Below are 19036 nucleotides of genomic sequence, written 5' to 3' on the forward strand. Positions count from 1 at the left end.
AAGCATAAGATTGGAAGGGATTTCACAGGTCACAATCCCCTGCACACATACTGGATTCACTGTTCCTAACCAATCTTACACAGAGGCCTATTTAGCCTCATCTTGAAAACCTCCAGCGAAGGAGATTCCACAGCTTCCATCATCTGCTTGTTCCATTGTACTCATATTCTTATAGGTAAGAAAACTTTCCAGGTTTGATCTAAATCTACTTTGCTGCACTTTAAATTCTTTGCCTCGTCTCCTGTACCCTGTGGTAAAGAACAATTTTTCAGCAACTTCTTTATGGCTTCCTTTCAAATATCTGAAAGCTGCTATCATTTCTCCCTCTCTCCCCTTAATCTCCTTTTCTTCAAACTAAACATACATAGCTCCCTCACATGGCTTGCATTCCAACCCCTTTATTATCTTTGTCATTTGTCTCTGAATCCTGTTCTGTTTCTTTTCATCCCTCTTAAAAAAAAACACGTCCCCAAACTGAGCACAGGACACCAATCAAGGCTAACCAACACTGAGTGGTATTATCATCTACCATGCCTTGCATACAAAGTGCTTTTCTCTGCAGTGCTCTCTGCAGCACAAGAGTTTGAGAGGATGCAAAAATATGCAAGGGAATAACAGAGGTCTAAATCAGAAAACAAAATTTTCACCCAGCAAAGTGAACAATTTATGTTTTTATCACCCAACATTAAGATACTATTCCTATAAACTCATGAGTGCACTTAAATGTAAGCATGAAGAAAATGTACATTAAAGTTCAGAATATGAATACATGTTTGCAGGACTGTGGACTAAATATGAATTCATAGTTTAGGAGTTAGCTGATTAACTGTACTTACCTTCTCCTTGATGTTTGCAGAACTGACTTCTGCCATCTATTCTGATAAAAATTCTCTCTGTGGAAGGGAGAAGGAGTAAGAGAGATTAAATTTTCAATTTTTAGTGCTGAGAATGCTAAGTGTGAAAGACCTTGTGCAGGTGCATAACTTTAAGCATGTGTGCAGCATCAGAAACCAACTCAATATTACGGCTGAATATCAGAGACAACTAATAACCCCCAAAATACGTAACTTGAAGAACTAAAATGTCCAATTCTTTCTAAAATTAGATCTAAAAATGTGATACAATATAGTCTGTATCCAATAAATAACTTACATTTGCTGTGTGACATACTGCCAGTATAAATATATGCAGACTGGGTGTCAATCTTTTCCCATCTACATCCTTCTGTCTGCCTATCTTAGTTTGCTCTTTCCTAGCACCTTCCAATTTTGAAGGCGGGGTTTGTCCAGGGTGTTTCTGATTTCTCATAATTTGTTATTCAGCAGTGGCTGAATAGTCCCAAAATCGGGTTCTAGGTTTTCTTTAAAAAGCTAATGCTTCTTGAATGTTCTACAAGATGCAACTAAAAGGGTGCTGGTGGAAGTGACTCACATGATTGGCCCCTTGAAAGCACTTTACAGCCATGCCCTGACAGAAGTGCATGGCTGCAAAGTGCTTTAAAAGTGCCCGATTGCATGACAAATTAACCCTCATTATATGAGGGTTCAGATGAAGGCGCTCCGAAGTGGAGCCCCCTGAGGCTCCAATCCATTCCTACTCCCTCCAGCACAGGCTGGACAAACCCCAGCCTGGAGTTCCATTCCATCCCTTCTACCCCCTCCCATTATGCAGCGAATACCGGAGTTGGGAGGGGATGGGGGCAGGGCCAGGACACGCTGCAAACATGCAGCATCTCCTGGATCAGCTGAAAGTGGAGCTCAATCTCCCACCCCCACCAATCCAACAGGGAACATCTGTTGGGTCAGAGGAGGGATGGGGGTCACTGTAACTCATGGTGCTTTCTGTGAAGCACTATGAGTTACAGTGGGAAACTGCACATGTCAGCACCCACAACGACTTAATGACTGGCATTTTCAAGGCTGATGGGGATTTTGTCACACATCTCTCTTAAAATTCAATGGGTTGTGTGGCTAACCCTCTAAGTCTGCTTTGAAAATTCTTAGTCTCTCAACTGAGTCTGCCTGAAGCCATTAAAATGTCTGCAGTACTCCTTCATTTACACATCCATTCAGTTTAAAACTGACAGAAATTGCCTGCAAACAGCAAGGAGCTAAAAGAAGGAAGGACTCCAATAGTCTAACCTTGCTTCCATTGAAGTCAACTGATGTTGACTTTAGTAGGGGACACAACTGGGGACATAAATTTCTAAACAAGTCATATAAAAAATCTTGGTAAGAGAGAATTTAATTATGATGCAGGCACAGCCAAAGGGAGCAAACCTGATGGTACACAAAATACCTCTACAAGATTATATTGTGGATAAAAATCCCCAAGAATGAAATAATTCTAAGTTTTTAAGTTATACCATTCTCTTTCTCCCTTCTTCCTTCCTTTCCATTATAACCCCTTGCAATCATGCTTAATTCAAAGGAATTTCCATATTTATACTGATTCACTCTCACCATTGTTGAAAGCAAGTAATCCTCTGAACACTATGCCTTTCTAGTGCAACAAGTCATTGGAATTTGAACTCTAGAAACCAAGTGCTTTCACTGAGGCATGGCCTGAGAGCACTTCATCTTCTTGTGGGTTTTGAGGGTGTATTTGCTTTTCTAATAGAAAAGATGATATTTAAGTAACTGTGTTTTTAAAGATAATGTGACTGTGTTGCACAATGAGAAAAAGAAGGTAAGAAAAAGAAAAGGGAATTAAACACTTTTGAATTCCTGATTTGACAAAGAGAAAGAAGTGGGTAAATTGCCAGCTTTACAGAAATTGTCTAGAAATAGTCTTAGCAGGCCAGAGAAACAGAAATTACTCCCTTTCATTCCTAACTAACATAGCTTGAAATGAGGGAGTAAGCTGACTGACTGTCACTGAACATACGTTTTACTGTAACACAGTGCACTAAAGACTAAACTCTACACTTCTCACCAGTTCCCAACCTGCATTAGCGACTCCCCTTCTCTTCTCTCCACTCCACACCACAGCTGTGGCCTACCCGTGCTTTAAAGGCTTCCTATTTTACAACGGGACCACTCCAAATTTCTCAGTGTCAATGGAGTAGGCAACTTGGATCAAGTCTGTCTTTTTAAACTGATGGGAGCAGAGTTTGTGGGGGCGGGGAGGCAGGAAATGGGAGCAGGCAACAGTTAAATGGGGAAAAAAAACCTCATCTTGGATTCAAGAAAATAAGGTACATGTTATTAGCAAAACTCTCCAAGCAGCCGATTTTTTGCTGCCCCGCTGTACGCAGTTGCTGCCAGCATGGAGCTGATGCCAGAGCTGTGGAGCCCAGTGCAGCTGTTTGCAGCCTACCTCCTGCTTGCTTGTTGCAGCTGCCCAGAGCCCAGGCTGGCTACAAACAGTTGTGTCAGGCTCTGGAAGCCTGCCATTACCTCTGTGCCAGGAGGAGAGGAGAAACCGGGGCTGTGCTGCCTCAGGCCCCTCTCTTACCGCCCGCTCCAATGCATGGGTGTATGCACTGGTGCAAAGCTGATGCCGGAGCCCGGAGCCCGGCACTGCTGTTTGGAGCCTCTCAGCTGCAGCTGGGCCCGGCTCTGGGGAGCTGCTACCAGCCAGAAGCCTGCGCTGCTCCCAGCAGGTAACTGGGATGCTGCAAGCCCTGCTGGGAGTAGCCCAGGCTCCAGCAGCTATCCTGTGCCAGGATAGCTGCTGACAGCCACAGAGCCCTGGCTGGGGGGGCAGGGGCAGTAGGGCTGGGGGGCACAAGGACCATAGGCAAGGCTAGGGGACAGGGTGGCAGGGCTGGGGGGAAGGGGCTTTGGGTGGGGGGGAAGGGGCACAAGTACGGCATCTTGCCATATACCCCTTGCCCTCATTTTGTTTTTCTGCCATGCTGGCACTCCGGCACCTTCTGAGGTAGGCATTGTAGTGTTTTTCAGCACTCCAGCCAAAAAACATTGCCTACCCCTGCCTTACACCTTCTAATACATGGGCGGGTAATTATTTTGGGCAGAGGGCCGCTTACCTAGTTTTGGCAAGCTGTCGAGGACTACATGGGTAGCCCTGCCCATTGACAGGTGCCCCTCACCCTGATCACCATCTTGGGACCAATACTCAGGGCCAGCACTGGTGGGGCCCAAAGAGGGGCGCAGGCTGGCAGGGGTCTGTGAAGCTGGGTGCAGGCTGCACCAGCAGGGAGCGGGGGAAGCTGGCCCAGCTCCATCAAGCCCCTGCCAGCTGGGAACCTGTACTCCTGCCACCCTGCTCTGGGCCCTGCCAGTGCTGGTACCGGGACACTGGTGTGGACCCTGTGCTCCTGCTGGTCCCCCACTCACTCACTCCCAGTGCCCCCAGTCCTGCGGTAAAGGTGGGGGGCAGCGTGCAGCCCCAACCCCCTGGTCAACAGCAGGGAAGGAGCTGCTGCTGAGCACAGGGAAAAGTGGCCCCTGCCCTGTCCTGTGGCCCAAACTCCCTGCTGCAGCCACTCTCAACCCATGTGGGGCTGTCCTGAGCAGGCACAGGCAGCCCCATGCAGGCTGTAAGCAGGCTGCCACCAGGCATGGGACAGGCAAGGGGCTGTTTTTCCCTGCGCTCAACAACAGCTTGTAACCTGCCCCTGCAGCCAGCCTGGGCCCTATACTAGTTCCGGGCTCACCCAGCGGGGCTGCATTGGTGCGGAGGAAAGCAACCCCCCCCCCGCTTGCCGTGCTGGGCAGTGTTTGCTGCTGCCTTCCCGGTGCTTGTGTGCTGGACAGCCCACGGGCGGTAGGGGCAAACACTGCCCAGCATGGCAAGCGGGGGGGCTGCTTTCCTCCGTGCCAAGCTGCTGCTCCCACCGTGGCACAGCCCCAACGGGCAAGCCCGGAGCCAGCGCGGGGCCCAGGCTGGCTATGGGGGCGGGTTACAAGCTGGTGCTGAGCATGGGGAAGAGCAGCCCCTCGTCTACCCCGTGCCCGGTGCTGGGGCTGCCTATGCCTGCTCAGGACAGCCCCGCATGGGCTATGAGTGGCTGCAGCAGGGAGCACTGGCCACGAGGCAGGGAAGAGCTGCTTTTCCCCGTGCTCAGCTTTTCCCCATGCTGCTTTTCCCTGGGGTCCTCCCCTGCCCTTCCCCCCACTTACCTGAGGTTCCCACACTGGGGTAGCCACATCATCCCAGGCCAGGACCCCTACTGGGGCTTCTGGGTGGGGGGCAGGGCTGGGCAGGCCCTGCTGTTGCAGGAGCCTGGCAGAGCTTCCCCTGGGTCCTACTGCCCCTGGCTCCTGTCATTTTTGATGGGAACCAAGGGCAGATAAATATTAATTTTCTAAATGTTTAGGGGCCCAGCAGGCTGGATAGAATGGCCTCATGGGCTGGATGTGGCCCATGGGCCGTTTTTTGCCCACCCCTGCACTATCTGGATTAAAAGACATTTTTACCATGTATACATGGGATTATACTTGATGATCTAAAGAACGCTTCTGTTCTTAAAAAATGAAAAATCTATGAAGAATCAAATAAAGAAAAGGAAATGGAATGATATTTTTATTCTTCAGAGTTAACTATAGATTCAGTCTTTCCAAAACATCTTATTAAACGGTTGCTTTTACTATACCAGTAGGAGCAAATTTTAGAACTTGAACATACTGCCAGCCATATCAATCATCTTAATCCTTTTATTTACTCAGAAAATCTTTTTTCTCTTTATACACAGCTTCAAAGAATGCTTTTATGTAAAATTAAATTAGCTCATTAAATTTTGCTGAAGTATTTATCCACGATTTACTCTTCGCAGCAATGATTATTCATTTTTAAGCTAGACATGAAAACTTCATACAGCACACAGCCAGATCTGACTTGTGTCTCCTTTGCTATATGCTCCAGGTATTATTATGACTGTAGTCTTCCACTGATGGATGTGTTGCGGATTCTGTTATTGTAAGCTATTTCAGGAAGATTTGGCAAGCCATAGAAAACTATGTCTTGAAAAAAAAAAGTGAAGTCATGAACTATTAGGGCACTGTTTTCTTTACAAATGAAATAATTATTTTCCACTTAAGACTTTCATTAATATGTATATTTCAGCTTCTGCAATAAGGATACTAAAATGGATTTTGAAGTCTGTTACATTCACCTTCTCCAAGGACAAATAATTGATGAAGTAACTTATATAAAGTCTGCTCAGATTAGTAATTTAGTTCAGCTTTACTTGTTACATAAGTGAAATATAAGTGACATATTTAAAGGGAAAACTTTTTTTAAAAAATCCTTTGTTTTTGTTATTAATAGCAAAGTAGGTTAGAAAAGATTCTTTTGGGGGCAAGACTTGATTTATTTAACTAATGAATATTGTTGTCTATGAGAATTCTGTCATTCCTCTATGGAAAAAGTGCTATGGTCCTTGTCCTACAAAGAGTACTTGGATAATTATGCATGGGAATAATCCTACTAAAGTTAATGCAACTACTCTCAAGTGGGAACTTTCCACATGCACTTAAGTCTTTGCAGATCTTTGGCATCTTTCTTTGCAATTATTTCAAATAACTATTAAAAATAAACTGCAAAAAATATTAATAGCTGCCCAATCCTGGAAACCCTTATACACACAGTTAATTATAAACTTGTACTTGGGTCCAATACATTATCTACTTAAAGTTTAAAGCTTGCACAACTGAAGTCTACTCCTGTAAGATTAAAAAAAAAAAATCAAAATGTACTTATCACTTCAATGCTGCTGAAGTAATGGAAAACACTTCACTCAAGTTAGTTCTATTATGGCTACAACATTACTCCTGCATTACATTAATTAAACAAGTGTATATATGCAATATTTTCAGCTCCAAGTATTCAGAAATGATTTGGGGCTCCCAATAATCCTGACAGCAACCAAAACTCAGTAGAAAAATAACGTCAGCATTTTTTATTTTCCTTTCCATTTCTTAGGCCTTCCAGGTTCCCAGTTTTTAAGCTTTTACTTAAAACCAGGAGGGCTAGAAACTTTCATTACAATATAAGAGCAGGGTGAAATTCTGAAGTAACTATGTGACTCCAGGATTTGGACTTTGAGAAAATCCCACAAATATTGTGAAAGGTGTCAAATTATATTTATAGTGAGCCAAAAAATGAGTTGGCTTGGTGGCCCTGGTTGGGCAATGAGCATTTAAAAATGGCAAGGGTACAGAAGTAGCAGATACAGCCTTTTTTCAAACATGCTGGAAGAATTAACTTCTATTCATATCTCATGTGCATCCCACAACACAGGGTTAGTAACATGGTGTACCTGATGCACAGCTAGTGCAGATCTACTTGGTCACACTTGTACCTGTGTGAAGAACTGTGTCATATTTACTGCTGCTCACCACCTTCAAACATAGCTGCGCAGCCTGCCAGTGAGGTAGATGCCACCCATGGCACGTGCAGGCTGGGAGGAAGGTTCCATAGTTCTTATGGGCAAAAAGCCTCTTACCTTTAGCTTCTTGGCAAGCTCAGAATCAGGCCATAAGATTTGGTAAACGCTTGGGGGAAATGAAGTGTCCTCTTGAAAGAAAAGTTTCCGTTATATATAGAGGAGATGCAGGATCAGACTTAAATTCTAAACATTCAATCCAGATACCCCAACTTTCTTAACTTTATAAAAGTGTTTTTATTGATTCTTCAGTGATTCTTCTTGTAAAGTAAGGGCAGCAGAGTCTGAACCTAAATTTGGAGCCTGCGAGTAGATGTGTGTCATTTTAATTATCAGCGATAGCACAAAAGAAATGATTGAAGCAAGGCCTTTAGCAAAGATTTTTTGCAAAGGAAAGAAGTACAGTATATTGTTTGAGTTAACCTGAGCACTGAATATTTAATGCAGAAAACATACCGTATGAAAAGGCTGATGAAAAAGCTTTTCAGTCTGAATGTCAGCTTAAATGCTTTGCCTTGCTTTCACAGCATCTCCTGCTCGCACTTCTGGTTCTGAAATGTCACTGCACACCTGTTGGCAGCTCTTCTATTGCAAAAAAAAGGAAGAAAAGAAAAGAAAATAGAATCTCTTATTCAAACAGGTCAGTACTTTCTTATATTGGCTTCCAAACGCATGTTTCCTGGAACAGTAAAATGCTCTCAGTCACTCACAATATCATGCCCCTTAAACATCTGGGACAAGATGGAAAGCAGTTATATTTCTACATCTACTGTACACTTTCAAATAAGACAGCACATACTAGCTTTGTAAAATGGAGTATTTCCATGTAAGAGCCAAACAAATTACAGGACAAATGCAAAAGACACTTCAGGAAATGTTGCAGAGCTTTTCTACCACAACCTGGGTGATGGTCACAGCCTTAACCTACATCCCTTGCTCCTCACAGCACCTACCAAAACAGCACATCAAAAAGCCCCCAAATCAAGCAGAGCTTTCCATAACTGGAAAACCCCATTTCTAGAGACACCATTATTCTTCTTTACTTGAAAGGGGTTCAGATATCAGGATGATAAGCACTAGTGGGGGAAAAAAAATCAAAAGTGCAAGCGTAAGAACAAGCTTCAGTGAGTCTAAGGTGGCAGGGACTAACCATGGAGCAGCTGCTCTGTGGTAACTGTTTGCTCTTACTCCTGCTTTCATTCAGGGGTAAGCTCTAAGAGAAATAAACAGAAGATCTAAAGCAGTGATTCTCAACCAGGGTGCCACGGCACCATGGGGGGCCATGAGAATCTTTTATGGGTGTTGCAGAGTGCCGTGCATTTTAGCGCTGATAGGTATGCAAACACACATGCATTAATGTGCTTTTTCTAATGCATGGGCAGGTTCATGCCCCAGAGGCAGCTGTGAAGCCCTGAGTGGCCAAGTGACTCCTGCCTGGCTCAATCTCTGTTGCAGTCCTCCCTTAATTGCTCACCTACCATGCCTTCTTACTAGAGGTTGAAAAAGGGAAGCTGCCCACAAAACTTAGAGTGAGCCTTAGTCTACCTGTGGTGCCACTGGGTCTCTCCTGAACCTCCAGCCGCCTTGATTTGACCCTTAAGCTCAACAGACCCTCTCGGCTGGTCTGTGCTCCTGCATAGCCCCTGCAGCTTCAAGGACTCCATGCACATCTGTGACCCTTCAGGGCACCTTGTAGCCTTAAGGGCTTAATGCATAAATCTGTTTTCTTCCCTACACCACACCCCAAACCTTATGGATGTTCTCTCTCTTTGATCTTAACTATTTGTACACTCGGCCCCCTTGGGACCTTAGACTCCCTCTGCACTCTCGGACCCTTGGTCCTGCATACAGCCCCTCCTGCGGGCTCTCAGACCTGCGGTCCTGCGCACAGCCCTTCTTCTGGGCTCTCGGATCCATGGTCCCATGCATCCTTCCTCCAGGCTCTCGGACCCGCAGTCTGGCTTAGCCTGCTCTGGGCTTGTGGACCCTCTGGCCTGGCTCAGCTGTTCCCTGGGCTCTTGTACCTTCTGGTCCAGGTCTCAGCCTTTCTATATAGACTCTGGGACCCCTTACTGGACTGCACCCTCAGTCTGAGGGCTCCTGGGTTATTGGTTCTCTAAACAACCCTGTCCCTGCAGGGCTCAAGGCTAAACTATCAGTGCAATTTAAATAAACAAGAAGCATCTTTGCCCTCTGAGCTTCAAACCCTCTAGGGGTATAACATAAACAAAAGCCACTTGCCTGTAAAACCCAGTCTCTCAGCCCAGGGAACTTGCTTGCAGACCTGTTCAGCTACATTCAGGTCCCTTCAGGAGCACTGCAGCCAGGAGCTCCTCACTTCATAGTTGCTGGGGAAAGACTAACTGACTGTACAGGCTCTGGGCTTATATAGCTCCAGCCTGAGCCCTCTTCCAGTCAGGTGAGTCTAGCTTCCCCAACCCCCAGCAAGCAGCCTCTCAAACTGCTTGCTCTCTTAAAGGAGCAGGCACATCCCAGTGCCCTGCTACAATGTTCATTAAATTTAGTACCTCCGAGCACCTATACAAGTGCACCGAGGCTGCTTTGATGCACTGTAATTACAGCGCATCAGAGCAAACTCAACTGAGTCTGCTGGAACAACATAACTACTGCACTCCAGCAGACTCCAGTGTCACACATATTAGCATCCCTGTGCTGAAAAACGGTGGTAGGGGTGCTTTAACTAAAGCCTGTCAACTGAGCTTCAGTTAAAGCAGCCCCATTACCATTTTTCAGCACACGGATGCTGATACACATGATGCTCTGGGAGCTTTAATTAGAACAGCCCTGCTGCCTTCCACTTCCTGCTGGGGCACCACATGGCTTCCCTGCCTGCCTGTGCCCCACCCTGTGCTAAGCAATAACTAGTAAGCTCTAACCAGTTATCACTGGGATTATCAATTAAATGATTAATTATTTAGTCTTACCCATCTATAATCAGTACAGGGGAATGAAAATGTAGATTAAACAGAAACTGAATAAAATGCACACTACAGGGCTAAAACCAGTGCAATGAATCCTGGTTTTCCACATACCAAAGACAACAAAAAAGAAAAACCTCCTCAGGAATCATGCTTATATTACATGTATGTATTTTATTCAATTGTATTTATTCTAGAATGATTTTTTCCTTGCATGGGGCAAATTCCATGTATGAAGTGTCTTACTATTGTGTTTTGGGGTTTTTTTTGATTTGTTGCTCTATTTTTACTGTGAAAATGTATGAAATACATATAGTTCTGATACAAACAAAAGGGATTTTAGAGATGGTTTTCTCTCTAAAACTTAAACCACAGATATTGCAAGTGCTGGACTAACACTCCAGTAAACAAGGATTGTCCACTTCTGCTGGACCAACTCTCCAGTAAACAGGTATAGCCCACTTTTGCCTACACGCAGCTGGCCCAATATCCTGGCCAATCATACTGAAATGAAATCATATTGAAATAGATCTTAGAGGAACTCAGGAACAAACCTGTCCCTGTAATCAGCCTCAGTGGTGCACTGCCTGCCTACGGCCTTTTTATTAAATTGTGTAAGAAAAAGTATTCTGGGGCTTTCCAAATAATAGAGCTTCTCCAGTCAGGCAGGTTTAGGGCAAAGCTGCCAGACATCATTCACTTAGTGTGACATTACTGCACAAGGCAGTCCTGTGCTGTTTCCCCTACATCTCAAGTGGAGGACAATAATGAACAGTTCACGCCCTTCACCACCCAACCCAGTGAGTTGCCTCCCCTGCAAAGTGCTAGCAATTACCATCTAGTAAATTTAAACTTCAATCCCAGAATATTAAAAAAAGGCAGATACAAAGGTGAAAGAACTCTGATCAATAAGCAACAGAAGTTTATTAAAAATGAAGCCTGCTAGACAAACGTGATTGCTGCTGTAGACTGAATTACAAATACATCCCAACAGTGAATGCTATAAGAGTGTGGATGTCTCTTTCTGAAATGTGGAGGATATCTCACTGTTTATGACATTCAAATTAGACTATGCACTTGAAAAAATAACCCTGCACTGGTGGTTAGAAAGTAAAAATGATCTAGTTCTGCAGGATTTTCCATCCCTACCTTTAGAAACTGTGAATACGCAAAACTCCTCAAACTGACCTTCCAGTTGCAAATATACCACATCACCTGCTCAGAAACAAATCTCTTAATTTTGAGCACCCAGACTCTCTTGTATCCTGACTGACAATAATCTCTAATGTAGACCCTTCTCCAATTGCCAAACCATTTCATGTCCCATCACTGATGCACCTCATCATACATTTCCTATACTCTGGGCACATCTACATGTGTACTGTAGTTATGGAGCATGAAGTTTAGTACCTGTAATAACAAGGACCAACTCAATACGCAGTACGCAGCACTACTGCATAGTAGCACTGGTGCACTACTTTTTAGTGATGCTAAGGTGCAGTAGACTCATTCTACTGCACATTAGCACAGCTTTTCCTGTGAGGTGCTAATGTTCAGTAGAATTAGTCTACTGTACGTTTAGTGTCTCATATAGACGTGTCCCCTGTATAAGCTTATCACCTCTTTTTTCCAGTAAATTCTTCAAGTGTCTTATGACTTAAATATCTCTGATTCTCAGATACCACATGTCAACTCCTAGCTGCCAAAACCCTCCCGTGTTCTTCCATAACAGTACTGGGCTGCTGCTTTACTTTTCCATTTTAGAAGCGTAACCATTGTATTACAAGAGGATCTCTTAGCCATACTACATAGGCATCTGGCAGGATATAACAAGCTTATAAGCAGAAATATAATAAATCTATTCCTGTCTTATTAAATGTGAACGTACTTCCGCTGCATGTCGGGAGTACAGTTGCTGGGTAGACTTTCACTAGTCACCATGGTATGAATTCTACAGTTCTCTTTCAGGATGTTCATACTATATTAATGAAGGACTGTAGCATTTTTTCATTAAGGATTGTTTAACCATTGCGCTTTTCCATTAACATCTTGCAGCTACAAAAAATGGCATGCAAATGGAACAATGGTTTCAAAGCCAACTTCAAAATATAAAACATAATGTTCCAAATATCTAATGATATTGTAGAGGCCTGTCCTGTATTCTGATCCTCTCCATACCTATTTCCTCTACAAAATCCAAACTCATTTTTAAAAGATTTGCTATTTATCTTACATATATTATCTTTTGTATAGTCTTCTATATGTTCTAAGTGAGGAAAAAAGCAGTAAAGTAAGAGCCATAAGGCCTTGATCCACATGCATAATTCCCATTAATATAATTTTCTAGGAATATTTATAACACTCACAAGGCACTGCAGTTTAAAGTATAATCTAGCTTTGACAGGCTCAGGTATCTGCCCTTCCCAGGGTCTGCCACCCCTAGGCTAAGTACATACAGTCAGAAAGCCCAAGGCTGAATTGATTCAGTCTTTGCAAATTAGTCTACGCTGCATAGGTTGAACCAATAAGCAAATGAACAGACAATTCACTTTTGATTCAGGAAATGCAGCCTGCAGTGGCTCAAGCCAGAAGCTGGGGGGGTGCTAGAGCATGGCCCCTGGCATGTAGCCAGCATGGGCTGTGTGTTCACTTCCTCTTCCTGCTGCCCCTGAGGTCTCTGGATTTTGCAGTTCAGAATCATGGCAGCACAACTCTGCAGGGCTGCTCAACACTTCCTCTTCCTGCTTCCAGGTGCCTCTGAGATCTGTAGTCTACAGTCACAGCCAGCACTAAGTAAGCAGGGCAGGGCAGCTCCACATTCAGGGGAAGGGAGGTTTAATACTCCTCTCTGGGCACTGGGCCAGACAGTGAGGCCAGTGAGTCAGACCTCACTGCTTCAGCTAGGGAGCACAGGGGCAGGGCCAGCCCTGCTCTCTGGAACAGACAGCACAGCCCAGCCAAGCCCAAGGCTGCAAAGTGCTGGGATGCCGGGGGGTTCCCCAAACTCCTCCGCCTCCAGCTGGGAAGTTGCTGGAGAAAGGAGAGAATTTAAAATGTGATCTGATTGGTTATGTGGTAGCAATGGGATTTTTTTGCATTTTACTGCTATGTATTGCATTTTACTGAAGATGTGTCAATTACTACAGTACTTTATTTAAAAATACAATAAAATAGCTGCTCCATCATAACAGATGTCAAGGGCATGTAAAACACAGGGAGAGGTGCTCAGTCTCCTCCACCTCCCCTTATTAAGCCTTATGTAATCCTAAATGAATAAATTCACTAATATAAAAAAAAAAGAAATCATTAACTTGGAGTTAAGTTTCCCTACAAGTATTTTCTCCCCTTCCAGAGTGTTGAGTTCAATGACACTCAAGCCTCTGAAAAAAAACATACAACAGAGAGGGAAGTTAGACACTAATGCAACTTTAACTTTGCATCCTGGAGCTGGCACTGGGAAATATCTGTGTTCACCAGTTATGCGCAGATATATTGAATGACAGTAGGATACCTGGGCCAGACTGGGAAGGTTGTGCCTGTGATATGAGACAATCCATAGAGATCCTATCTCCTGGGGAAAAGACTGAATATTGATTTCTACCCCTCCCTCAGATATTTCATCCAAGGAATCAGATGAAAGCATCCCTCAAAATATCCAGTATGCTTCACTTTGGCACTTAAGTCTGTAGACCATGGCAGTGGCAGTGCACTGTGGCATTCTGGCTGTAAGGACCTGTCAACTGTAGGATGGGATACTGGAGTGATCTATAGGTATTATGGTACATAAGTAAAAGCAGATTGAGTCTGCATAAGGAATAAGGAGACATAAATTGACCATCATTAATCATAATTTAGTAAATTTGTCAATTGTTCCTTGGAACTCAAATCCAGCTTTGAGCTTAGGGCAGATACAGACAGCACTTGTTTGGTGCCCCTCATCTAAACACACATTTCACCTTAGCAAAGAGAAGGCAATAAACTCAGGAAATACGTTTGGTGGAAGTTCGTGTTCATTTTTACAGATGTAGTTATAGTACAGGGTTCTGGCTGAGACACTAGTGGGACTTGGTAAAGCAGGTTTTGTGGTAAAGGTAAAACACTCCCCCTTCCTGTACACTTTATGACAGTGGTGGGGATTAAGGTTGTGTTTTGGAGGGTGGAGTTGTTGATCAGCCAGGATGAGAAATCCTAGACATGGTCTGTGTCCCAAAATCTTTTCAGTTTTATTCCATGCTTTATTCCACTGGACACCCTGAATGCTGCATGAATGAAATGTTGGGACATTTAATATTCCTGTCTTTAAAAATATGTGTGTGTCTGAGAGTCCCAATCCATTCTCCTGCTCTCACCCCACCACTGAATTTGGCTTCTTGACAGTGATGAGCTTAGCTATACAACATGGATAACTGTCTCTTCACCATTTCTGCAACATTTCTCTCTGCCTGTCCAGGCAGCGTGGTTCTCTCTCCTCAGCATAAAGGCAGACTTAAGCATGTGATCCAGCTGTGAAGCGGGTGCAGGAAAATAATGCAAGAACTAACATGGAGTCAATGGAGATGCACTTTGAAGGAGGAAACAATCACGAGGATAAGGGAGGGGTATAAGAAAAAGAATGGTGCAGTGGCTAGTAACATCCCCACTGACTACTGTCAGACTTCTGTGAAGAATGTTTTAACTAACAGTGCATTGGTGGTGCAGCTCAAGTTGGAAGATCACAACATATCTCCCTTAAATCACCCAGAATATGCCCTCATGGGTCAATGCAGCATCATGTAAATATTTGTACTCTGAATAAGCTGTTATGTCTACACAGCACAGTGCACAGATGTACAGAGAAACTATTTGGGATCCTGGAAGGCCTATACCTGTAGCCTAGGAGAAGCAGCACTAAGCAACCGGGCAGTGACATACTGATACAACTATCTGGCTTCCAATTCCAGAGGGAGTTTGACTAACTAGCCTAGGTATCTCTACAAAGCACTGAATTGCAACCTGTAGACATAATCCCTATTACTGTGGCAAGAACCTGGCTGCAAACCCTCTTGCCTAGACCAGCTATAGATTCACATTTAAATCTCTGTCTTGTGAGTTTTAGTACCTAATGCCCTAAAGAGCTATAAACTTTTCCTTTAGTAACTATTTCAATATTGCTTCCCCAGTGGAGTAGTGGCTGCCATGCACTAGCTGAGATAAATGTCGAATGACTGAGATCATATGAAGGCTGATTACAGCCATGAACAGAGCCCCAAGTGTGTGTTAAAAAATAATATACAAACCTACTGACTCTTAAACAAATTTCAGGAGAGCAGGAAGAGTTGTATTCCAGGAACCCCTAGCTCAAATTACTCCAAATTTATATCATTAATGCTACCTAGCATCCACATGAGCAGAGAAATTTTCAGTACAATCCAAGAGTACATAGCTTTTAGAGCTACCCTTTAAACAGAAAGAAATATTCAACCTTATCTAGAACTGGTGCTTCACTATAATAAAATAAATCAATCAATAGGAATGAATCTCATGAGCTTTTGAATCACAGGGGTAGAAATCCCATGAAAACAGACAAACTCAAGAGGCTACAATGCTTGCATTTGCAATAATAAAGATAACAACATGGCAGTACTTAGCTATTATTTGACTTATACCTTGTGTGATTGGTACAAAACAAGACATGGCTTAGCACATTATTATGTTTAGGAATACCTAGATTAGACTTTACTTTTCTTATCACATTTAATTGTAAATATGTAATCTTAAATACTAACCCATATATTGCTTCAAGTCCTCTAGATTTTTTTCAAGGCAGAATTCTGGACAGTCTAATTGCCATATTTTATTTTTTTCGAAAAGGAAATGCAGTAAAAGACACATGAAACCAAATATAGGCACAAGCTCAAATTTTGCAAATAATGACCATTCATCTTAGTGAAGAATCAGGTATGTATTATAGTAAAAGCACCATTTGTGTAAGTATGTTTCTCTATAAATGCAGCATATTGTATATACAAAGTATACACTCACAAAATATATATATTAAAAGCACCCACTGTATATACAGTAACACACACTTTCTATCAAACTGTGCACAAATCTATGTGGATCTAATAATTGTTACTTTCATTACTCCTCCCTATTGCTTGTCACACTTTGCCTAAAATTAAATTGTAAACTGGGCAACTGCTAAATCTACTTGTCTGTTTTTATAGGGATTAGTTTAATGGGGGCCCAATCTGACTGGTGCTGCAATATAAACCACCAACACTATGCGGAATCATTAATGGCACCTGAAGTACTTGCAACAGGTTAAAGTCTAAGTAAAGTCTTTTAGCAGCAAGTGGGCAGCTCAGAAGGTCAGGGCAACCTGACTCTGTGGACTGTGACCCGGGGGTTGGGAACCCCTGATTGACGCTATGCCGCATAACTTAGATTCAGGGTGGATTTGATTTAAATAAAAAAATTACTGACAAGAAGCCTCGATCTAATCACTGTTGTCTACAAAAAGTGCATTCTTGTTGTCTGATATACTTTATTCATTTCACTTTTTGAAACTTTGCACTTTTCCAGAAAGGTAAGGGCTTGACTTACACAAACTTGAAGAGACAATGGGGTTGATGGGTGGATAATCAATCAGATCTGTTATCTCTCATCTCCATATACTGCTTTTAACAAGGATGTTACCTCTGGAGACAACAAACTCTCCCTATGCCTGAACAAGGGTGTTTGTGCCCAAAAGCTTACAAAGAACAATTTTTCCAACTATTTAATTGGTCTAATAGAAGATATCACATCTACCCAAGGAACCTTGCCTGCCTATGATCTCTGGAGAGACAAATGCACAGTCTGAGAACTGAAACTAAGCATCACAGAGATGATCAATGGGAACTTCTAGACTGAGCACTGAGTCCTACTGGGTAGAGTGGTTTTCTTTAATCTTTACTAATCTAGAGAGGAGTCTCTGGGAACCCCATAAGATTGGGCCCCTAATGTAGTCCATGGCCTGTTGTGACCTATTTTTAAAACTTCTAAAAAGGTTGCATGAATCCATTGCTTCAAACAGTATATAATTAGAAGTTATTGTCCCTATTCCATGGTGATATCTTTAAGCTTTAACATATCTTAAATTTAAAATATTTGAAATAAGATGCTTTTTAAAAAATAAACTTAACAATAAAATAACAAATGCAATAAAATAAAAACGTCTGATTTAAATAAAAAGATCAATTAAAAACAATTGATTTTTAACCACCCTCCTTAAATTGATTCTGCCACAGGATTTTTGAATGTTTTGAATGTACCTAACCTAGGAGGTGCTGAAACACAACAAACAGCACTGGTTTTCAGTTTCTCAATCATTCTTCCAGAAAATATCAATTAATTGAAACCAAAGTATTTTGTAGGAACAAACCCATCAGATTCAACAAGGGAGACATTTCTGGTCAAAATTAGAGACAGGAAGAGAGTGAGCCAGTCAATTTCCCTCATGCCCAATGAATTTTAATAATTTAAACAAAATGGAAGAGCTCCATGGAAGAGGTTGAAAAAACAGCCAATAACCTGGTAGTCCAGGCACTTCCCTGGGATGTGGGAGATTGAAGTCAAATTCCTGCTCCACATCATTTTACTCTCAGTCTTCCACATTTCAAGTGAGTGTCTTAACCACTGAGTTACTGGGTAGTCTGTTGTAGGTGAATGCCCATTTTATTTTTCATCCTTCCCTCACCCACAACTACTAAGACAATATCCTAGAAGTGGAAAAGGAAGGCAGGAAACTATAGTATCACTGCCTTACACCTGGATGTTCTGGCAGAGGACAACAGCTTTAAATTCCTGAACTATAACATCCATCCACTCATTCAGTAACATTCTCACTGCCATGTTACACACAGTAAGTCTTCTCTCACATGCAAAACATGGATTTTAGATAAAGGATTTTTACCTCATTTTAGAAGAACACAACAGTGCTGGGCAGTGCTTGCCAAATAAACATATAGTCTCATTCTTCACTGAGTGCCTGGAAGAATCTTACCATATATACTAATAAGAAAGTAGATGTATATAAAAATCTGAACCAGAAGCATTTTACATTCCAACAATTTTTTCTCTACGAAACCAGGAAAGGGTTTTACAACTGTATGTTATCGTATAGTCATTCTTGCCAGGTGCTTGAGTCATTCAATATCATTTACATTGGCTCTGATTTTAGCTTAGAATCACAAGCCAAGAGACAAACTGTAAATTAATTTGTTTCTGCTGCTGCCCAGATTTGTACTGCCTGTGAACTGCACCACGTGAATGCTAATACTCAGGCTATCTGAACTAGTATGGTATTTGTCCCAATTGTGCTTTTTTAATTACAGGGTCAAAACTGAATGTCCTGAAGGGCACAAAGGTAAACCTATAGCATATATGCAAAATATAGTTATGTGAAGAATCTAAAACTAAAAATTACTAGAGCTAATGCAATTTGTTGATGTCAAACTTTAGGAACCCTTGAATAATACAGTAAGTAAAGTCCTGTAGTTTTGATTTCAGCCATCTTTGTATACCAGCTAAGCCATTTTAAATTTATATTCTCCTTCCTAACCTTCTCCAATTCATGCTTAAAAGCTACATGTTCTGAAGAGCCAAATTACTACAACAGTACCATTAGATGTGCAGACCAGATTCTCAACTGATGCAAACTGATATAACTTCTGTGAAGTCAGGGGATCAGTGTCAATTTATATCAGCAGATAATCTGGCTAGG

At 42.6% G+C, this 19036-nt stretch overlaps 1 protein-coding gene across 3 annotated transcripts in view; it reads right to left on the minus strand.

The window, feature by feature from the left end:
• Positions 1-19036, minus strand: part of SPATS2L (spermatogenesis associated serine rich 2 like) — a 152585-nt gene that overhangs the window by 82628 nt on the left and 50921 nt on the right. For 2 of the 3 annotated variants that reach the window (XM_090045150.1, XM_090045151.1), the window contains 2 exons: positions 7808-7936; positions 837-893 (listed from right to left, as the gene is read on the minus strand). In XM_090045150.1, coding sequence (XP_089901276.1) covers positions 837-872 — 36 coding nt within the window. In that variant the 5' untranslated portion in view covers positions 873-893; positions 7808-7936. The remainder of the gene's footprint in view (positions 1-836; positions 894-7807; positions 7937-19036) is intronic. The other variant, XM_090045152.1, reaches the window with a different exon arrangement.

The sequence above is a fragment of the Crocodylus siamensis genome, chromosome 4 (assembly GCF_052110815.1).
Source record: "Crocodylus siamensis isolate JL-2025a chromosome 4, ASM5211081v1, whole genome shotgun sequence".
In the NCBI taxonomy this organism is placed as follows: Eukaryota; Metazoa; Chordata; order Crocodylia; family Crocodylidae; genus Crocodylus; species Crocodylus siamensis.